Source organism: Chiloscyllium plagiosum, unplaced genomic scaffold (assembly GCF_037043375.1).
Source record: "Chiloscyllium plagiosum isolate Xiang-an unplaced genomic scaffold, Cpla_swu_hap1 HiC_scaffold_36, whole genome shotgun sequence".
Lineage (NCBI taxonomy): Eukaryota > Metazoa > Chordata > Chondrichthyes > Orectolobiformes > Hemiscylliidae > Chiloscyllium > Chiloscyllium plagiosum.
Window position 1 is genome coordinate 22,594,388 of NW_028270174.1, and position 24,333 is coordinate 22,618,720.

General features: G+C 42.1%; 1 protein-coding gene across 4 annotated transcripts in view; it reads right to left on the reverse strand.

Moving 5' to 3' along the window:
* sclt1 (sodium channel and clathrin linker 1) overlaps nt 1–24,333 on the reverse strand; it is a 113,716-nt gene that overhangs the window by 48,287 nt on the left and 41,096 nt on the right. For all 4 annotated transcript variants that reach the window (XM_043674192.2, XM_087980047.1, XM_087980046.1 and 1 more), the window contains 3 exons: nt 13,630–13,807; nt 8,003–8,101; nt 4,694–4,765 (listed from right to left, as the gene is read on the reverse strand). In XM_043674192.2, coding sequence (XP_043530127.2) covers nt 4,694–4,765; nt 8,003–8,101; nt 13,630–13,807 — 349 coding nt within the window. The remainder of the gene's footprint in view (nt 1–4,693; nt 4,766–8,002; nt 8,102–13,629; nt 13,808–24,333) is intronic.

Here is a 24,333-nt window from a genome sequence, read left to right on the forward strand (position 1 = left end):
AGGTAAAGGGACGGCTGGAAAATGGGAAGCCTTCAGAAATGAGATAACAAGAATCCAGAGAAAGTATATTCCTGTCAGGGTGAAAGGAAAGGCTGGTAGGTATAGGGAATGCTGGATGACTAAAGAAATTGAGGGTTTGGTTAAGAAAAAGAAGGAAACATATGTCAGGTATAGACAGGATAGATCAAGTGAATCCTTAGAGTATAAAGGAAGTAGGAGTATACTTAAGAGGGAAATCAGGAGGGCAAAAAGGGGACATGAGATAGCTTTGGCAAACAGAATTAAAGAAAATCCAAAGGGGATTTACAAATGTATTAAGGACAAAAGGGTAACTAGGGAGAGAATAACGCCCCTCAAAAATCAGCAAGGTGGACTTTGTATGGAGCCACAGAAAATGGGGGAGATACTAAATGAATATTTTGCGTCAGTATTTACTGTGGAAAAGGATATGGAAGATATAGACTGTAGGGAAATAGATGGTGACATCTTGCAAAATGTCCAGATTACAGAGGAGGAAGTACTGGATGTCTTGAAACGGTTAAAGGTGGATAAATCCCCAGGACCTGATCAGGTATACCCGAGAGCTCTGTGGGAAGCTAGAGAAGTGATTGCAGGGCCTCTAGCTAAGATATGTATATCATCGATAGTCACAGGTGAGGTGCCCGAAGACTGGAGGTTGGCAAACGTGGTGCCACTCTTTAAGAAGGGTGATAAAGACAAGCCAGGGAACTATAGACTGGTGAGCTTGACCGCAGTGGTGGGCAAGTTGTTGGAGAGAATCCTGAGGGACAGGATGTACATGTATTTGGAAAGGCAAGGACTGATTCGGGATAGTCAACATGGCTTTGATCGTGGGAAATCATGTCTCACAAACTTGATTGAGTTTTTTGAAGAAGTAACAAAGAAGATTGATGAGGGCAGAGTAGTAGATGTGATCTACCTGGATTCAGTAAGGCGTTCGACAAGGTTCCCCATGGGAGACTGATTAGCAAGGTTAGATCTCATGGAATACAGGGAGAAGTAGCCATTTGGATACAGAACTGGCTCAAAGGTAGAAGACAAAGGGTGCTAGTAGAGGGTTGTTTTTCAGACTGGAGGCCTGTGACCAGTGGAGTGCCACAAGGATCGGTGCTGGATCCTCTACTTTTTGTCATTTACATAAATGATTTGGATGAGAGCATAAGGGGTACAGTTGGTAAGTTTGCAGATGACACCAAAATTGGAGGTGTACTGGACAGCGAAGAGGGTTACCTCAGATTACAACAGGATCTGAACCAGATGGGCCAATGGGCTGAGAAGTGGCAGATGGAGCTTAAATTTAGAGAAATGCGAGGTGCTGAATTTTGGGAAACCAAATCTTAGCAGGTCTTCTCCACTTAATGATAAGGTCCTAGGGAGTGTTGCTGAACAAAGAGACCTTGGAGTGCAGGTTCATAGCTCCTTGAAAGTGGAGTCACAGGTAGATAGGATAGTGAAGAAGGCGTTTGGTATGCTTTCCTTTATTGGTCAGAGTATTGAGTACAGGAGTTGGGAGGTCATGTTGCGGCTGTACAGGACATTGGTTAGACCACTGTTGGAATATTGCATGCAATTCTGGTTTCCTTTCTATCAGAAAGATGTTGTGAAGCTTGAAAGGGTTCAGAAAAGATTTACAAGGATGTTGCCAGGGTTGGAGGATTTGAGCTATAGGGAGATGCTAAACAGGCTGGGGCTGTTTTCCCTGGAGCGTCGGAGGCTGAGGGGTGACCTTATAGAGGTTTACAAAATGATGAGGGGCATGGATAGGATAAATAGACAAAGTCTTTTCCCTGGGGTGGGAGAGTCCAGAACTAGAGGGCATAGGTTTAGGGTGAGAGGGGAAAGATATAAAAGAGACCTAAGGGGCACCTTTTCACGCAGAGGGTGTTATGTGTATGGAATAAGCTGCCAGAGGATGTGGTGGAGGCTGGTACAATTGCAACATTTAAAAGGCATCTGGATGGGTATATGAATAGGAAGGGTTTGGAGGGATATGGGCCGGGTGTTGGCAGGTGGGACTAGATTGGGTTGGGATATCTGGTCGGCATGGACAGGTTGGACCGAAGGGTCTGTTTCCATGCTATACATCTCTATGACTATATTTTCTCATTATTTCACTCCTTAAAACACAAGATAAATTATTTCCTGCAATAGTACAGCATGGATAATACTTTTAATAGCATAAAATAACTGCCAAACTATCTCATCACTTGAGCACTATATAATTTTATTTTCCAGTAACAAAAATAAACAATGACACACTCACAGAAGGAACAGACAACATCTTTTTATAAGAGACATTGTAATAATTGGTTTCTAATCGCTCTAAATTTGTACTGAGAGATTGATTGTAATGTAACAACCATTCTATAACATTGTCTGCCTCTACACCTACAAAGCAAATCTGCCACTGAAACCACTAGGACTGGATTTTACATCCTTCTGTCAGCTGTGTTTTTTGCAGACATGTAAAATATATAAGGTGCCTAGTCAACCAACTCTGACTCAGGAGGGGTGAACAGTAAGTCTGCCCACTTTAGGACTACTGATGCCTTTAAGATGCCAATTAGTATCCACTTAAGACTCACAATCTACCTCTAGTCCATTTTCTGCAGGGCAGTGGAAGATGGACAAGGTGGAAAGGCTGATATTTCACTCAAGTTGGTGAAAAAGGAGAAGTGGAAAAATCATCTGAGGGGTACCCTGTGTGCCTCAGGAGCAGCGTCTCCAAGATCACATCCATATATTGTGCCTCTCTGCCTGGCTTTCAAAAGCTAGCCCCTCACCCCTTGCCCTAAGGTTTGTGATACATCTCCACCCCAAAAAAGCCCATAGCTACCTGGGGTCTAGTGCCCATATTTGATCTTCATGGGCCTAATTGAAGTTTCAGCAGCTCCCTTCATAATTTTGACACTCGTGGGACTGAGAGGGCAGGACTTCCTTCCACTGAGGGCCAGACGTCAGATCCTTGGATCATTAAGGCCATCACAGTTTATTATTGTTACATGGCAGACTTTTTTTAAAAGTCAGTTGCTTTCAAAGTATCTTTTCTTCTGGGAAGCTGGACAGAATGGGATGGAGGGAGAGCTCATCCAAAAAATGTGCTGTGTAGGTCTGGAAATGCCGGTGTTGAACTGGGGTGTACAAAGTTAAAAATCACACAACACTAGGTTACAGTTCAACAGGTTTAATTGGAAGCACTAGCTTTCGGACACGCTCTGAAAGCTAGTGCTTCCAATTAAACCTGTTGGACTGTCACCTGGTGTGGTGTGATTTTTAACGCTGTCTAGATCCTCTCCTGTAATGCCCTACTCACCATTGCTGCCATCCATGCTGTCTCTTAGCGCCCACTATTACTCAAATATGAAATCTTCATGTCCCATTCCTTTGTAGCCTTCACACTTAGGTCCACTCGTGGCTCAGATTTAAAATGCACTGTTATACAATTAAGTTGTACCACCGCTTTAACTTAGAGGGGAAGGTGATGGTGCAGTGGGAATGTTACTGGATTAGTAAACACGGGGGTTTAGCTTAACAGGTCATCTCCTCTGCCCTGAAGCTCTTCAGCCACGTCCTCAAACAGACTCGCTACCACAGCCACATCTCCTTCCTCAGCACCTGTCTACGGAACCAACTGACCCTGCATGGACTCCGGACTACGTTCAGACCAACAAAATTTGGACCCAACCAGGACAACCAGTACCTACTCATTCCTGAAGAAGGGCTTATGCCCGAAACATCGATTCTCCTGCTCCTTTGATGCTGCCTGACCTGCTGCGCTTTTCCAGCAACACATTTTTCAGGTTTAGCTTAACACTCTGGGGACATGAGTTCAAATCCTACCATGGGCAAAACTTTAAGGGTGACATGGTGGCTCAATGGTTACCACTGCTGCCTCAGAGCGCCAAGAACCCGGGTTTGATTCCTGTCTAGGGCGACTGTTGTTGTGGACTTCGGGTGGGTTTCGTCCGAGTGCTCCGGTTTCCTCCTAAAATCCAAAGATGTGCAGGTCAGGTGAACTGGCCGTGCTAAATTTTCCATAGTGTTAGGTGCATTAGTTAAGGGTAAATATATAGGGTAGGGGAATGGGTCTGGGTGGGTTACTCTTCAGAAGATCGATGTGGACTTGTTAGGCTGAAGGGCTTGTTTCCATACTATAGGGAAGCTAATCTAATCTAAAACTCCAACCAACTCAGATCTCACGTATCTAATGTCTTGCAGCATTATAATCCTACTCCTCCACAGCCCTGAATACTGTTCCTCTGAGCTTAGCCTTTTGTGCATATCCTTACTTCTTTCACAATTCCAAAAGCAGCCATACCTATAGACTGTATTACAGCACCCTGCCTCACTATCTTCTTTACTAATTTATACATTTCTCTGAAACACCTCTAATCAAACTTTCAATCACTATGCACCCCCCCCACCCCTTAATATCGCCTTCTACCTTCCATTTTTTTCCTGAAATGTCAGTAGGTGCCTTGGAATAATTTTCAACATAAAAAAGTACTACAATTGTCCTTGAAAAACCATTGCCTGATATATTTTTCATCAGTGAATCTGATGAGGAGAATATTTATGTTTGAAAAAACTGGAAAATTGCATCAATACTGGATCAACACCAGCTGCTTTTGCCTCAGTTTATTTCTTCTGAATATCAGGTAAGCCTACATACCATTTGCATATCAGACAGTTCTTCAGCTAAACGGGAAATTTGTACATTGCTCTGTTTCCTAACATTTTCAACCTGTAACGGAAAGAAAATGCATGTTTTTATCTCATTCATAGGATTTAATCTTCTTAAAAACACCAAGGTTTTAATCTCTGCTTATTTTAGCAAACACTTTATAATGGATTAAACTACAGCTCATTTCTTCAGATAATGACCTATTAAACTCAAATCTATTTACATTTTCATATTTAACTCTAAAAGCTCAATTGTTGATTGATTCATTCTATCAGCACTGAAGAATAGTTTGTGTTTATGTTTAAATTTAGCTTCCACTGGTAGATACAATGAAACAAATGCTCCATCTTCTGCTGGATTATGCTTTGACAAGATAAACCTTCCAATTCCATGCTTGGCATAACTCAGAATTTAAAATCACACAAATCAGGATAATCAATCATAAATGGCTGTGACAGGTACATCACAAAAAGGAATTGGGTTACTTTTCAATAGAGTGATTTAATGCTCTTGGTCTTATTTTACAAGTGGATTCAACCAATTGCTCTCTTCAATTATAAATATATAAATTAAACAGCAGAACACGTCACACCAAAAGTCTTCAACTGACTGCTGATCTTACAAATCTTCAGTGGCCTGTGTTCAAGCCCTACCTGCTCCAGAGGTGTGCTAGCATTTCCGAATAGAATGATTAAAACAAACTCTTATAAATCATCACTATCAAAGAAAGGTCAATTTATTGGACTTGAAGTAACTGCTGCAGCAGCAGAATGAGGGACATGGATAGGATGAATCTCCAAAGTCTTTTCTCCAGGGTAGGGGTGTCCAAAAGTAGAGGGCATAGATTTAAGGTGAGAGAGGCAAGATTTATAAGGGACATAGTGAGCAAGCTTTTCACACCGAGGGTGGTATATGTATGGAATGAACTGCTAGAGGAGTTGGTGAAGACTGGTACAATTACAACATTTAAAAGTTAAAAATCACACAACACCAGGTTATAGTCCAACAGGTTTAATTGGAAGCACACTAGCTTTCGGAGCGACCTCCTTCATCAGGTCCTAACACAGAATTTATAGCAAAAATTTACAGTGCGATGTAACTGAAATTATACATTGAAAAATTGATTGTCTGTTAAGCCTTTCATCTGTTAGAATACAGTGATTAGTTTCACTTCTTTCATATGTAAATCACAAAACCTTTTTTTAAAAAGGTTGCATTCTCGGGTTAGCTGTTAACAATGGTGATAGCGAGACAATATGTTGAAGGTGTTGGCCCCCTGTGTTCTCTGTCTATGCCATGATGTTTAGATCGATTCTAATCTAAAAAGTGAGATAATGGAGTTTTACATAAATTCATGCAGTTTTTGAGCTCAGAGTTCTACATGAATGCATGCAGTTTTTGAGCAAAGTACAATGTAACCCTGAAAGTACAAATTCACCCCACAAAATATATGTGTGCATGTGGGTCTTTGTCTGTCTGTGTTGGGGGTTGTGAGTGTGAGAAAGTGTGTGTGTGTGTGTGTTGTAGTGAGTGCCGAATGTCTTAAGTCTGTGACGGGTGCATGTGTGAGTGTGGGAGTGTGTGTGTTTCTGTAAGGGTGTGTGTGGGTGTCTGTGTGCGCGTCTGTGTGTTTGTGTGTCCGTGTGTATGTGTGCATAGGAGTGCCTGTGTGTGTGTGTGTAGGGATGTGTGTGTGTGTGTGTATAGTGCAATGGTGGTCACCTGTAATGTGACATGAACCCAAGGTCCCGGGACCTTGGGTTCATGTCACATTACAGGTGACCACCATTGCATTATACACACACACAGATACTCCTACACACACACAGGCACTCCTATACGCACATAAACACGGACACACATACACACAGACGCGCACACAGACACCCACACACACCCTTACAGACACACACACTCCCACACTCACATGCACCCCCTCACAAACTTAAGACACTTTGCACTCACTACACACACTCACACATACACTTTTTCACACTCAACCCCCCCAACACAGACTGACACACACACACAGACAGACAAAGACCCACATGCACACATATATTTTGTGGAGTGAATTTGTACTTGCAGGGTTACATTGTACCTTGCTCAGAAATTACATGCATTCATGTAGAACTCTGAGCTCAAAAACTGCATGAATTTATGCAAAACTCTGTTATCTCACTTTTTAGATTAGAATCAATCTAAGCATCATGGCATAGACAGAGAACACAGGGGGCCAACACCTTCAACATATTGTCTGTCTATCACCATTGTTAACAGCTAACCTGAGAATGTACCTTTTTTAAAAAAAGTTTTGTGATTTACACATGAAAGAAGTGAAACTATCACTGTATTCTAACAGATGAAAGGCTTAACAGACAATCAATTTGTCAATGTATAATTTCAGTTACATCACACTGTAAATTTTTCCTACAAATTCTATGTTAGGACTGAGCTCTCCACTACCACCTAATGAACGAGCATCGCTCCGAAAGCTAGTGTGCTTCCAATTAAACCTGTTGGACTATAACCTGATGTTGTGTGATTTTTAACTTTGTACACCCCAGTCCAACACCGGCATCTCCAAATCATAACATTTAAAAGGTGTATGTGAATAGGAGGTGGTTAGAGGAATATGAGCCAAATGCTGGCAAAAGGGACAAGGTCAATTTAGAATATCTGGTCGACATTGTCGAGTTGGACTGAAGGGTCTCTTTCTGTGCTGTACGACTCTATGACTCTATAAATAGTCCTGGGTCAGCAGCTTCAATCGACAGCTGACCGGTGTGAATTCATGTTATTGCAAGTACTATTTGCCCAAGAATCTGGGCATAATTTGATAAGCACCCCAGAATAGACATATCAGTAGAAATTTGTCTCTCCTGGATACATGGCCAGATTTGTGGGCAGAGACTTTCTCATAAAGGGATTTCTGAAGAGTAAAAGAAAGATCAGCATCACTTCAGGCAAGGACGTAGTTTTGGAGCAATGATTGCAAACAACTCTGATGTTTTGCACAATTTTGTTTTACTTTTACCCAGATTATGGTGAAGTCTGGCAAAAATCATGCAGAAAGTTTAGGCCTGGAAGTTTGCAACTGCAGCCATTCTACGGGTGACAGTGAAAACTTAAAAACAGAATATTCAAAGCTACACCTTAAGATGCCAAAATAGTTAGGACACTTTCTATTTTGTCTTAGCTGAAAATACTGCTTTTATGATGAACATTAGGTTAGCATCACGAGTTTAAATCTTCCAGAGTATAAGTTAAGATGCACAGCAGTTTATCTAATTCAACCTCCTTTCTTGTCCGAACAGCAGCTTCTTGAACTAGCTGCACCATGGCTTCCTTCATTTTTGCCACTTCTTCATCCTTTTGTTTTTCACGTAGTAAAACCTGAAAATGGGAAAAAGGAATTATCAAGAAGAAGTTACTTTAGTGTTGTAATTTCTGATTGACTGTCTGAGTGAAATATAAATCGTACTATTTTCAACCACTGCTAAATGATACATCTCAATTACAAAACGTGAAGTAAAAATATTTACAATACTTCACTAATTCAAAGAAAATCAAGGAAACAGCTTAATATGATACTGATCTCAAAGTAAAAGCAAACAAATGTATCCTAAAAGTAAGTTCATAAAGTAAGAAAGACAGCAAGGATTTATATTTACATACTGCCTTTAATGTAATAAAATATCCTGAAGCATTCAATAAGGGCATTACAAAACAGTATCACACCAAGCACATAAGGGAAATTAAGTCAGGTCACTTAAAGCTTGGACAAAGATGTATGTTTTAAGAAAGGAAGAAGGAAGTGCTGCAAGGCAGCCTGTTCACTGGATTCGGAATATTGTTCTCACTTGGAGGATGAGTATGCGAATAGTCCAGGATTCAAAACCCAGACAAGACCTTTGACTCATCAGCCTTACATTAGTGGTAGGAAGAATGCTGGAAGTTATCACAAAGGATATGATAAATGTAATCTTGGATAAAAATGATCTTGTTGGGGTACAATCAGCATTTATTTGCAAGTAGAAAATCGACAAACTTGGAGCATTTTTAAAAGCTTAATTTGAAATGCACAGCAGGACAGACTTAGAGGAGTGCAGAAATCTCAGCGGGTTATAGGAGATTACACAGATAGGGCGACACATGGCCATAGAGGAATTTAAAAACAAGAATGAGTGTTTTAAAATGGAGATGCTTGACTTGGAGCCAATGTAAATCAGCGAGCACAAGTGTGAGTTAGGAACAGGACTAGCTGAAAGCTCTGGCAGGGCAAGAGAGGTTTGAATGACCTCACTTTTACAGAGAGTGAGGAGGGTGGTGTTGGAGGAAGACCAACTGGGATGCACTGGAATAGTCATGTCTAGAAGAAAAACAGCATGAAAGAGAATTTCAGCAGCAGGTAAGTTAAAACATGGAGACATAAGAGTCAAAGATTGAGAAATGTTATTGTAAGAGTTCTCTTAGATTGCTAGAAGTTTAATTCTATTTTGTAACTCCACAGGGTTTTTGATGTCTGTCCAGAAAGGATGTTGGATGAGCAACTATGGAGGTATAAGGGGACATGGGGCAGAAGGCTAGAGGACCATTCAGCCTTTTATAAAAATGGGCTGAAGTCTCAGACAACTGAGGTAGGTGATCTAACTGACCCACCTCAGCACCCACCCAACCATAGGCACCTCCAAAGGTAGTGGGTCCAATTCCATTCCACCCCCACCCTGCCACAAGGTAAATATGACTTTTAAGGATTTTTTCTCAATGCTTTTTAAAAGATTTCCAATTCTTAAAAAGATTTTTTAATCTTTTAGAGGTTTTTAAAAGTCTTTTAAAGGTTATAAATCTTCTGATTGAGCTTACTGTCTTGATGGCAAATATCCTGCAGAGTATACTGAGCAGAAGTATACCCAATCTCAGATTAAATCGACAAGTTCACAGAGAGAAAATTTTAAATTATACATATAGTGGAAAAATCATGAAAATTACACAAAAATCTCTAATGTATCATTACTCAAATAATTTTTCCACATATATAAGCTAACATTTTTCAAGTCAATGCCCATGTGGGATTTCAAAAGTACTAAATGTGAAGATCATACCAACAGAAATTACAATGAAAACATTCACAATGCAAGGTCTTTTGTTGTTCTGGGAAACATTCAGATGACTTTTCTCTAGTTTTAAGGAGTGTAACATTCATATAGATTTACAAACTGACACACGTGGATGAGCAGAAGAGCACACAGTGTGTAGAGCCCTGTGTCCAATGTCTAAACTTTCTGCAAAGTTATTTGTTTGGGAAGTTATTTTGTAAACTTGATCCATTTCCCATTTTTATGCCCTTCAAATTGGTACATTACAGCAAGAAAGCCATCTATTAAGGGTCAACTTACAGCACATTATGACATTAGCTCTAAAAAGAGAGTCCACGAGGTGGTTTAAAGGATACATTTGAAGTGTGATTTTTAATCTGTACAATTTTATCCAGAAAAGTTCACCCAATGGCTTTCCTTCATTCTTATACTGTTGGTTCTAGAGTCTTTCAATGATCTATCCTTGGCTTCCTCCTATTTCCCTTCAAAATCATGCCCTTTTACAGCATTATGTAAAAACTTTACCACCTTTTTTTGTTGATTCTTCACTTACTGATTTGGTATTGTGAATACCTAAATTCCATAATCAAAATTGATGATGATTATGGGCTGAGGAGTGGCAGATGGAGTTTAATTTATACAGTTAATGAAAGGGCCCTGTTGAACAGAGAGACCTAGAAGTTCAGGTACATAGTTCCTTGAAAATTGTGTCACAGGTATACAGGATGGTTAAGAAGCAGCTTAAAAGGTTTGCCTTTATTGATTAGACTATTACGTATCAGAGTTGAGACATCATGTTGAGGTTGTACAGGATGTTGGAGAAGTCACTTTTGGAGTACTGTGTGCATTTCTGATCACTCAACTGTAGGAACCCTCTCCAATTATTGGACAAGGGCTTTTTCACTGGAGTGTGGGAGGTTGACAGGAGACCTTATAAAAGATTATAAAATCGTGAGGGGCATAGATAAGGTGAATGGCAAAGGTCTTTTCCCTAATGGATAATAGACAATAGACAATAGGTGCAGGAGTAGGCCATTCAGCCCCTCGAGCCTGCACCGCCATTCAATATAATCATGGCTGATCATTCCTAATCAGTATCCTGTTCCTGCCTTATCTCCATAACCCTTGATTCCACTATCTTTGAGAGCTCTATCCAACTCTTTCTTAAATGAATCCAGAGAGTGGGCCTCCACTGCCCTCTGGGGCAGAGCATTCCACACAGCCACCACTCTCTGGGTGAAGAAGTTTCTCCTGAGCTCTGTCCTATATGGTCTACCCCGTATTTTTAAGCTGTGTCCTCTGGTTCGGCACTCGCCCATCAGTGGAAATATGTTTCCTACTGCCAGAGTGTCCAATCCTTTCATAATTCTATACGTCTCAATCAGATCCCCTCTCAGTCTTCGAAACTCAAGGGTATACAAGCCCAGTCGCTTCAGTCTTTCAGCGTAAGGTAATCCTGCCATTCCAGGAATTGACCTCGTGAATCTACGCTGCACTCCCTCAATAGCCAGAATGTCTTTTCTCAAATTTGGAGACCAGAACTGCACACAGTACTCTAGGTGTGGTCTCACAAGGGCCCTGTACAGCTGCAGAAGCACCTCTTTGCTTCTATACTCAATTCCTCTTGTTATAAAGGCCAGCATGCTATTGGCCTTCTTCACTACCTGCTGTACCTGCATGCTGGCCTTCATTGACTGGTGTACAAGAACACCCAGATCTCTCTGTACTGGCCCTTTTCATAAATTGATTCCATTGAGGTAGTAGTCTGCCTTCCTGTTCTTGCCACCAAAGTGGATAACGATACATTTATCCACATTAAACTGCACCTGCCATGCATCTGCCCACTCACTTAACTTGTCCAGGTCACCCTGTAATCTCCTAACATCCTCATCACATTTCACCCTGCCACCCAGCTTTGTATCATCAGCAAATTTGCTAATGTTATTGCTGATACCATCTTCTATATCATTAACATATATTGTAAAAGGCTGCGGTCCCAGCACGGTTCCCTGCGGTACCCCACTGGTCACTGCCTGCCATTCCGAAATGGAGCCGTTTATCACTACCCTTTGTTTCCTATTAGTCAACCAATTTTCAATCCAATCTAGTACTTTGCCCCCAATACCATGCGCCCTAATTTTACTCACTAACTTCCTGTGTGGGACTTTATCAAAAGCTTTCTGAAAGTCCAGGTACACTACATCTACTGGATCTCCCTCGTCCAACTTCAGAGTTACATCCTCAAAAAATTCAAGAAGATTAGCCATTAGGATGGGGGAGCTCAAAAATAGGGGCATATTTTTAAGGTGAGGGGGAAAAAAATTAAAAGGGACCTGAGGGACAGCTTTTTCACAGATAGTAGCTCATATGTGGAATGGACTGCCAGAAGAAGTGGTAAAAGCAGATACAGTTATAATATTTAAAAGGCATTTGGACAGCTATATGAATAAGAAAGATTTAAAGCGATATGGGCTAAATGCAGGCAAGTGGGACTTGTTTAGTTTGAGAAACTTGGTTGGCATGGATGAGTTGGAATGAAGAGTCTGTTTCCATGCTGAATAATCCTATCCATAGCTCCCTTAGTCCATACATATTTGAAAGGAACATCATTTTTGAACACATATTTTTAAAACTCATCATCTCTGACCAAGCACTTGGTTAATCTTCTGAAATCTTTTCTTTTAGTTCAGCATTTATTTATTTGCTTTATACCTTTGTCAGACATATTATAAAAGCTTTCTACATTAGAGGCACTATACAAACAAAATAGAAAGACTCCCATTTATGCAGTATCTTTCATGAATATAGGATGGTTCAAAGCCCTTTATAGCCAATGAAATACTGTTGCGATGTGAGAAACAGTGACAGTCCATTTGGGCATAGCACATAGCATAAACAGGAGTGTGATTATGACCAAACAATGCAGTTTTTGTGGTGATAAGGCGTGGTGCTGGAAAAGACACAGCAGGTCAGGCAGCATCTAAGGAGCAAGAGTCAATGTTTCGGGCACAACCCTTCTTCAGGACATTTTTTGTGGTGTTGATTAAGGGCGGTATTTGCCAAGATACTTAGGGGATAAGTCATGAACTAATACTGTGGAATTTTTTACATTCCTCTGAAATGGTGGACAGAGTCTTGGTTCAATTTCAGTAGTAAAGCAAGTCCTCCAGCATATGCAGGATTCCCTCACTACAGTACTGGAGTGTCAGTTGAGATTTTGGATTATATTCGATTCCCTAGTGTGGAAACAGGTCTACCGGCCCAACCTCCACACCGACCCTCCGAAGAGCAACCCACCCAGACCCATCTCCCTCTGACTAATGCACCTAACACTATGGGCAATTTAGCAAGGGCAATTTAGCACAGCCAATTCACTTGACCAGCACACCTTTGGACTATGGGAGGAAACCCATGCAGACACGGGGAGAATGTGCAAACTCCACACAGATTGTCACCCGAGGCTGGAATCGAACTTGGGTCCCTGGTGCTGTGAGACAGCAGTGCTAACCACTGAGCCACCGTGCCACAATTTCTGCACTGATCTCTTGAAAAGGGACTTGAACCCAGAACCTTGTGACTCAGGAAAGAGTGCTACCAACTAAGCTGATACTTTTCAGTGCATGCCCAACAGTTTCAACCATACTTCACTCAACTATGTTCCCACCTAACTCAAAAATGATGTAAAACCAGGAACAAAACTATACAAAAGATTATGGGTACACTTGCGAGATGCAAAGTGCTTTTAGCCTATTGACAAAGATTTAAAACAGCCTCTCTGTAAGCATTCACTTTGCAGCTCAAAATGAAATTTCTGTGTGATCTTACCTGATCTTTCTGTAAGTTTGCTTCTTCAAGGAGTTGCATGCTGTCACGAACCTTGGCTATTGCCTCATATTTCTCTTCCTCCATCTTTGCACATTTTTCCTGAAGTTCACCAATTTGCATTTCAAGAGAAATTCTCTCTTTTCGCAACTGTTCTGAATCTTGTGCAGCTACACGGAGTCTGCAAAGACAACAGTTAACATTCATAGAAGAATGCACCACTCCTATGCTTTAAAGGTTGTCTAAACTTGTTGCAGAAATAAATTGACAATTCTTGGAAAATATTATCAAGTAGCCAAATGGATTGGCTCAGGGCAGTTGCCATGCAGCCAAATTATAAAATCAGGCCAAAATCTTTACCTGGATGAGATTGTCAAGAGCAAGACCATCAACAGGAAAAGTCCTGCTGGAAGCAAATCCATCCTAGCCAAATCAGAGTGCAGTTAACCAAATTTAATTAATGAAGGGAATTACTGTCGGTTTTAAATTATAACTTTTATTGTTTTAGAATTTTAGCTAATATCATTATCTAATAAAATTCTATCAATCTCAGTGATGAAATTTTCAATTGACCCATCTTCAATAGCTGAATGATGGAGTTCCAGATTTCAATTGTTGGGAGAAGAAATGCTCTTGACATCAATTTTCTACAGAAAAAATACTTCTCATGAATTACAATGGATCTGTGGGTTTTTTAATAACATTGTAGGTAGGTGCTCCACGGTAATTTGTTTAGCTCAGTTGGCTGGATTGTTGGTTTATAGACCAGTGTGATGTCAACAGCATGGGTTCAATTCCCATCACTGGTTTGAAGTTACCATGAAGGACTCTCCTTCTCAATCTTTTCCCTCACCTGAGGTCTGGTGGCCCTCAGGTTAAATCATCACCAGTTGCTTATCTCTAATGAGAGAGCAGCCCTTATGGTCTGGTAAGACTATGGTGACACAACACAGCAGGAGCTCTGCAGATAATGCTTGACCTGAGTATTTGCAGCATTTTCAGTTCTTATTTCAGATTCCCATCCACAGCATACTCTTTTTCAATTTATGTCTGTATTTGTCTCTATATCAGAGGTTACTGAACAATTTGAGTCCATGAAACCAATTTTATTAAACCGAGTACTTCATGCTGCTTTATTGTACTTGAAATTTGAGTGTTTAGGTTTGGAAAGCAGAGTGCTTGGCACAGTTGCAGCCGCATTGGTTGTATTGATGCTATATCAGACCCCTCAGTATCAATAGTCTGAGATGAATCCCAATCCAAATGTAAACTTTGCGTGATACCTGAAATAGTATGCACCAAAAGAACTCAGAAGACAAAATGTTGGGACATTCCTGTAAACAACTCAATGCTAATCTTAAGGCTTTTGTTAGTCTTTGATGCCACAAAAAACATAATTTTAAAACTAACTTCCCAAGATATAGATTGTCATATTACGTGAACTCTGATTATTTTCATTATGTATACTTTGTATTCAATTTGCTGATTGGTACAGAAATACCACTATGGTTTTCAAAAACTCTAAGTCCCTTCCAAATGAATTCAATGAGAAATTGTCATTTGATCCCACATTTTTATTGAACACTGATGCCTTCGCTTGAGTGACATTATTAATTTACATCAAGTTAGAGAATTTGATTTGAAGTTTAATGGGAAATAATCCAACTATTCAATAACGTAAACCTAAGAATTCAGATTGTCAAACAGCAGATTAAACAATAGAAAATAAATATTTAATTTTAGTTTCTGGCCATCTTAATTATCACCTTAAGTATTCTCCCAGATCACCATTCCTGGTACACTGTGGGATGTGCCAACGCTATCAGTGTGAGGTACTTGGTAAGAGTTGAAAATGTGTTGCTGGAAAAGCGCAGCAGGTCAGGCAGCATCCAAGGATCAGGAGATTCCTGAAGAAGGGCTTATGCCCGAAACGTCGATTCTCCTGTTCCTTGGATGCTGCCTGACCTGCTGTGCTTTTCCAGCAACACATTTTCAGCTCTGATCTCCAGCATCTGCAGCCCTCACTTTCTCTCAAAGATTTTAACCTACTGCGAATCCTCTTACAAGAATGCCTTCTTGAAGAAGCTCTCTTCCTCCCTCTACAAGGATTTCAGTGAGTCCCTCTCTCACTGCACACCCCAGGTCATCTCCTCTGCACAGAAGCTCTTCAGCCACGTTCTCAAACAGACTCGCTACCACAGCCACATCTCCTTCCTCAGCACCTGCCTACGGAACCGACTGATCCCGCACGGACTCCGGACTACGTTCAGACCAACAAAATTTGGACCCAACCAGGACAACCAGTACCTACAACAAATCCGAAGCCTCCAGCAAAAGACCTCCCTCCGGATCCTTCACTCCACGCTTGCAGCCATGCGCCGCTACCTACATTCCCTGCAATTAGACCTACCCCAGCTCAGGACAACACTCTCACAGACCTGTAAAGGACCTCTACTGTTCTTCATCCTCAGAAAAATCCATACACTAAATAAACAGTTCTTCCTAGCCATATCGGAAATTAAAGACAGTAAGTACCAAAAACTTTCATGTACTTACCCCCACACTCTGGGTTCCTCAACTGTTCCAGAATCTTCCATCGGCCTCCGAAATCGTTCCGACGCCATTAACCACGCGTCTGCTACATCGCCCGCGGCAACAACCGCCGCCGCGGACCAAGACGTCACTTCCGCCCCCACCGACCTCGCAGCCTCCGCGATCGCCGCCCAAACAACCGCCTCCACGATCGCCAGGAAGACCATCGCCGACAGATTTGCGGCTATCGGGAATAGCACTGTCTCGGTCGTCGCCACAGCCACTTCCGCCCCCTGGGTTGCCGCCGCCGCAGCCACTTCCGCCCCCAGTGACATCACTACCCTGCACGACTACAATGCTGCATGTGTCTCCGCCCCCATGCCGATCTCCGTCACCACGCTTAGCTCCACCCCCACGCTGATCTCCGTCACCACGTCTAACCCCGCCCCCACGTCGATCTCCGTCACGTCCAACCCCGCCCCCACGCCAATCTCCGTCACCACGCCCAACTCCCCCCCCACGCCAAACCTCGCCCCCACTCCCAGCTACAGCCCCACACCAGGTCCTAGCTCCCAGCCCTGCCGTGTTTTTACTATCCCTCCAGAACTACCCCTCTCTGAGGATGAAAGATCAGTCCTCAGCAGAGGCCTCACCTTCATTCCCCTACGCTCTCGGATCAACGAGTTCAACATGCAGCGTGACATCGAACAATTCTTCCGCCACCTTCGCCTCCGCGCCTACTTCTTCAACCAAGATTCTCGCCCACCCTCTGACGACCCCTTCTCCCGCCTCCAACACACCCCATTCCTGAAGAAGGACTTATGCCCTTAACGTCGATTCTCCTGTTCCTTGGATGCTGCCTGACCTGCTGCGCTTTTCCAGCAACACATTTTCAGCTCTGATCTCCAGCATCTGCAGCCCTCACTTTCTCTCACTTGGTAAGAGTTGTTTGAGGTATTTCATTGGCGCTTTGTCTTGGGTTACCCAGTGATTAGCGATAGAGGATACAGTATAATAGCATATTTACAAAAGGGCCACTGACTACTCTTACAGTATATGATGGTTTATTATACGACAGGTCAGACATAGTTCTGTTCGCCGAGCTGGGAATTTGTGTTGCAGACTTTTCGTCCCCTGTCTGGGTGACATCCTCAGTGCTTGGGAGCCTCCTGTGAAGTGCTTCTGTGATGTTTCCTCCGGCATTTATAGTGATTTGTATCTGTCGCTTCCGGTTGTCAGTTTCAGCTGTCCGCTGCAGTGACCGGTATATTGGGTCCAGGTCAATGTGCTTATTGATTGAATCTGTGGATGAATGCCATGCCTCTAGGAATTCCCTGGCTGTTCTCTGTTTGGCTTGTCCTATAATAGTAGTGTTGTCCCAGTCGAACTCATATTGCTTGTCATCTGAGTGTGTGGCTACTAAGGATAGCTGGTCATGTCGTTTCGTGGCTAGTTGGTGTTCATGGATGCAGATCATTAGCTGTTTGTCCTATATAGTGTTTTGTGCAGTCCTTGCATGGGATTTTGTACACTACATTGGAAAGAACAATACTGGCCAAGGGACTCAACTACAACCACAGGGACGCCAAGACAGCAGACTTCCTAGCAGCACTAGAATGCACACTCAGGAACAATGGACTGACAGAAGATACATAATAAACAGTGAGACAAAGTATCGTATCCCCGATAACAAGGAAAAGACAAACACATAACCTCAACGCCAAGGAGAGGTAAGCACTAAAATCACTCAGAAACGATAAGAACATAATCATACTACCAGCAGACAAAGGCAGAATGACGGTCATCCTGGACAAAGCATACTACATCCAAAAAGCACAACTACTTGCAGATACCAACACCTACCAAAAGAGGGAGTTTGACCCCACCCCACAGCTCACCAGTAGGATAAACAACACACTGAGGAACCTACAAAAACCAGGTTTGACCTACAGAGAATGAAACATGAAAGCAACAACACCCCCAGATTCTATGGACTACCTAAAGTGCACAAACCAGACATCCCACTCAGACCCATAGTGTCACTACCAGGGACACCATCACACAAACTGGCTAAAGAACTACAGCAGAAACTGAAACACCTGATCAGCGGATCCAGACACTCTATACAATCAACACAGGAATTCTTGGACATCATCAGAAATATACACATAGACAAGGAAGAAACCATGGTCTCATTCGATGTAACGGCACTGTTCACCTCTGTCGACAAAACCCTAGCCAGAGAAACAATAGCCATCCTGTTGGACATACAGAACAGACAACAGGACGTTGAACCTATCAACATAGACGGCATACTCAAACTACTAGACCTGTGCCTCACAACACACTTCACATTCAACAAACAAATATATGAACAAATCAAAGGCACACCCATGGGCTCACCCATCTCTGGACTCATAGCAGAAGAGGTAATGCAAAGATTAGAACAAACAGTCTTAACGCAAATTCAACCCAAACTCTGGGTCAGATACGTTGATGACACCTTTGTAATCATTAAAAACACAGAAATAGAGAACACACACTGGATCATCAACGCCACACTCACAGGAATCCGATTCATTAGAGAGGAAGAAAAGGACAACCAACTCCCATTCCTAGACGTGATGGTACAGAGAACACCAAACGGAGAATACACCACAAAGGTATACAGGAAAGCCACACACACAGACCAAGTCCTAAACTACGAAAGCAACCACCCCAACACACACAAAAGAAGTTGCATCAAGACACTATTCAAAAGGGCCACAACACACTACAGTACACCAGAACTGCAAAAAGAGGAAGAAGAACACCTATACAATGTATTCGCCAAAAACGGATACCCGAGTAATTTCATCAACAGATTAGATTAGATTAGATTAGATTAGATTACTTACAGTGTGGAAACAGGCCCTTCGGCCCAACAAGTCCACACCGACCCGCCGAAGCGCAACCCACCCATACCCCTACATTTACCCTTACCTAACACTATGGGCAATTTAGCATGGCCAATTCACCTGACCTGCACATCTTTGGACTGTGGGAGGAAACCAGAGCACCCAGAGGAAACCCACGCAGACACGGGGAGAACGTGCAAACTCCACACAGTCGGTCGCCTGAGGCGGGAACTGAACCCGGGTCTCTGGCGCTGTGAGGCAGCAGTGCTAAACACTGGGCCACCGTGCTGCCCACTAAGGGAAAGATGCCTAAGGGAAAGACAACGGAACAAAGACATGCTGCATCCCAAAGGACTAGCCACACTACCATACATCAAGAGCATTTCCGAACTGACAGCCAGACCACTGCGACCACTATGACTCATAACAGGACATAAACCAACAGCCACTCTCAGACAACAACTCACCAGGACGAAGGACCCGATATCCAACATGAGCAAAACCAATGTAGTGTACAAAACCCCATGCAAGGACTGCGCAAAACACTACATAGGACAAACAGGAAGACAGCTAATGATCCGCATCCATGAACACCAACTAGCCACGAAACGACACGACCAGCTATCCTTAGTAGCGACACACTCAGATGACAAGCAACATGAGTTTGATTGGGACAACGTTACTATTATAGGACAAGCCAAACAGAGAACAGCCAGGGAATTCCTAGAGGCATGGCACTCATCCACAGATTCAATCAATCAATAAGCACATCGACCTGGACCCAATATACCGGCCACTGCAGCGGACAGCTGGAACTGACAACCGGAAGCGGCAGATACAAATCACTATAAATGCTGGAGGAAACATCACAGAAGCGCTTCACAGGAGGCTCCCAAGCACTGAGGATGTCACCTAGACAGGGGACGAAATGTCTGCAACACAAATTCCCAGCTCAGCGAACAGAACCACAACAATGAGCACCCGAGTACAAATCTTCTCCCAAACTTTGAAGGTCAGGCATAATTAACTGAAACAGGTTCATAAGGTCAGAGTAATGCAGTCCTTCTGAAAGCTAAAGTAAAACTTCTTGCCTCCACTGAGATAGTGTTTGAGACATCAGCAGAAATGGGTGCAGTGAATGCAACATGAAAGTTAACCCTTTAGAATCATTACCTTTTACATCTCCCTCCAGCCCCCCAGCTATTTGTCACACCATATTTAAGCCATTATACAATTATGTTTATAATTATATAAAATTTATCAGTACCCATTCCTCCCCATAGTCTAAAAGGGGTGTCTTGTTTGAGAACTGTAGACTCTGGTCTTGCTCTATTGTTCATTTCTTCAGTGGAGAATCTTTTATCTCTCAAAGATAATTTGCAGAAGACATCATACCTTATAGACCTTATCAGTGGTCTACTGCTGTATTTGGATAGCCTTTAATCTCATGAATTTCCTTCACAGAAAGGCTCCTCATTGGTAACTTGGGTAGTTGCCTCATAATAACACATGGGCGCTTTTAATTTACAAAATGTCAATCCATAGAAAAGAGTTGCTCTGTTCAAACAAGTATGTTATTCTATACTGGGATTCTGAGCTAGATAATACGTTTCTGATTGGAACATAACTTTCTGTTCTGGATTACTAAACTAGGCAACTTCTCCTTTTTGAATCAGGCATGAAGCTGTTGATATTGATGTGGCTCCCATGGTGCTGTCTGCAGGTCATATGCCCCAATTTGCTGATCAGACTGGGCATTTTCAGTCCTCTTTGGTGTTTGACTGTTAAAGTAAATTTTCCCATTCTCAATTGTGTTACTGAAAAATTGTTGCTCACTCAAAACAATGTTTGTCATTGGTATTGACAATTCCCTGCTGAAGTAACTTTATCAAAATGTTCTGCTGTCTGGAGGCAAAATTAAACATTCTTGAATGAGCTCAGCTTGGTTGCGTGTCTTCTTCCTGTTCTCAGTACTGGCTTGTTCTTGCAAACTTTGTTGAGTTTTATCTTCTGATCTGTCTATAATGACGGAAGTGATTTTCAGACCTGCTAATCATGTCATGGAGTCATCCAGCAGGGAAACAGGCCCATCTCTTGTCCAGGCCAACCAGGTTTCCTAAACTGAACTAGTCCCGTTTGCCTATATTCTTCTTAAACTTTCCTATCCACGTATATGTTCATTATTTATAATGAGCTGAGATTCTCAATCTCTTAAGATCTCTGACAACCACATCACTAACTCAGCCCTGCTGTACAAATGGCAATGCCCAAGTGTCCTTAATGCATTCTTCCCAATGCACTTCCTGAGGGGGAGCTTGGATAACAAGCCTTGCATTACACGGCCATACACTATTAGATAGTCTATGACTGTGACGTGTTGTTGGTTCTCAAAGTACGTGTTCTCAGCCAACTCAGTGGGCTCCTGATTTGGCGATCCTTCAAAACAATACTGTTGAATGGTAGCAGAGTGTTGGTCACTCAATGTCAAATGAATGGTAGCAGAGCATTGGTCACTTGTTTTGTCTTGTCAAATTTAGTTGTGCCTCTTTGGTATTGCTGACCACTGTTTCTTCTCAGCCATGTGAAACATTTCCATTATGCCACGGAGTGACCTTAGAAAGATTCGGTCTTCTCTTTGGTTTCTGCAATGTGTTTAGGAAGCCTGAAAAAATTCTATTGCTTGTCCCTTGACAACGGTTTATTTTTAAACCATTAGTTTGACAACTGTTTGTTTCTGGGCTCTTGGAACTAGTGAGACTCCTTCTCACTTCTTAAGAAAGAAAAGATTCAAATGTACACGCTGGCTCAAAAATGAAGAGTGTTGATTGTGAACAATGAGCATATAATCAAATATCTAATACCTCCTGTGTTATGGTGTAACTTGTAGTATTCCAAGCCCTTGACAATCATTCCACCAGTGCCCATGCATTGCTATAGGTTATAGCACTTTCATTTTTACGCCATAGCAACTGGTCTAATAGGGGAATGACCCCAGCTTGGATATCAAGCTTAAAATCAAAGAAATGTCATTGACATAAACACGTCTTATGAATCCTAGATTGATGGGATTATCAATTTCCTTCAAAACACCTCAGTTATCTTTACTCAAAGAGATTATTATGAAATATTTTAAGGCTTTATGTAATTTTTTTTTGCAGCTCTCTAACTACATCCTACTTCTGCACTTCAGTTTTAGTTTTTGGGGAATTTGATATCTAAAGAGTTGTCCTCTCCATAATATCAGAACTTGTGCTTTTCTCAAATGTGCTGAATAATCTGTTGCCGTCAATGATTTTCATTCTGTATCATTCCAATAACACTTTAAATCTGCTATTCTTTAAGCTTTCATTCTTGTATTCACCAATTCTGTTGTAAATCACTGTAGAACTTGCTAGACTCTACCATAGTAATGGTTATAGCGTTCCCTTTATTTGTCAGAGTTTTAAACAGTATGCCTATGATACTGTACTGAATTCGATGATAAAACTTTTAATTTTACTACTACTTCTGTTTGGTGGTAAGTTACCCCCGGTGGAGTTGGATCAGAATCTAGGAGAGACCCAAAGGGGTGGGGTCAGACCCAGAGGGTGGACAGAAGAGCAACAGAGGGAACAAGGCCTCCCTCCTTCTTACTGCTGCACATCACACTTTGTGGCTTCTGGATGCTCTTCCCTTTACACTCCTGGGTTCAAGTGTATTTGTATGTGAAATCACATGTAAAGTCTACTTTTTGACATCAGTCCTAGATTTGTGCTTTCCCAAATGAATGTGCACGTGTCATTGCCTGTATTTGTTACTATTAGCAAACACTGCCTTTCCCAGATGATCATTTCTAGTACCTCATGCTCTTTGCTATTTGCTAGCTCTACCAATGAGGGTAGTGGAGGGGAGTTGTTCATTGTAGTTCACTGACATCCATTATCCTTTGTTTTGTTTTGTTTTATCTTGGGTTTGTCATTTGTGGTAAAAGATTCTTCACTGCAGCCTATATTCAAAAGAGGAACTATACTTAGATAACAGGAAGGTTTGTTGCAAGAGAGCAAAAATTACTCGACATGCGGTCATGGATAATGACTAGCACATGATAGAGCTGGTATAACTACATCTGCTCCCTCCAAAGCTATAGTAACTACCTGTCTTTACCAAGAGACCACATAGACCATCAGAAAGGGTGAAAGCAATGGAATTTGAATATTAATTCTTCAGAACCATTATCTTGTACAACATCACCAAGGTTAATGTCCTGTGTAACATGCCAGTTTGGTATACAGTAGCTAACTTGGCTAAGTGGAAGCGTAAAACACATTCTTGTGTCCATGTTTGATTTAATTAGTAGGCTTCGAAATGGTAAGAGTAGAAAAGCTGAAAATTGGTGTAAATATTTTGGGACAGTAACACAGTGGGCTACCTGGGATTCTCAATATACTGAATACTTCCAGGGGAGGCAAGGCAGTAAGATAGCAACCCTATACTCATTTATGTGCCATCTTCAGGTCACTGTATTGAGTGGCAATATAGGAGGGTGCCTTCCCATCTACATTTAGAGTCATAGAGATGTACAGCACAGAAACAGACCCTTCGGTCCAACCTGTCCATGCCGACCAGATATCCCAACCCAATCTAGTCCCACCTACCGGCACCCGGCCCATATCCCTCCAAACCCATCCTATCCATACACCCATTCAAATGCCTTTTAAAATGTTGCAATTGTACTTGCCTCCACCACTTCCTCTGGCAGCTCATTCCATACACGTACCACCCTCTGCGTGAAAAAGTTGCCCCTTATATCTTTCTCCTCTCACCCTAAACCTATGCCCTCTAGTTCTGAACTCCCCCACCACAGGGAAAAGACTTTGTTTATTTATCCTATCCATGCCCCTCATAATTTTGTAAACCTCTGTATGGTCACCCCTCAGCTTCCGACAATCCAGGGAAAACAGCCCTAGCCTGTTCAGCCTCTCCCTATAGCTCAAATCCTCCAACCCTGGCAATATCGTTGTAAATCTTTTCTGAACCCTTTCAAATTTCACAACATCTTTCCGATAGGAAGGAGACCAGAATTGCACGCAATATTCCAACAGTGGACTAACCAATGTCCTGTACAGTCGCAACATGACCTCCCAACTCCTGTACTCAATACTCTGACCAACAAAGGAAAGCATACCAAATGCCTTTTTCACGATCCTATCTACCTGCGACTCTACTTTCAAGGAGCTATGAACCTGCACTCCAAGGTCTCTTTGATCAGCAACACTCCCTAGGACCTTACCATTAAGTG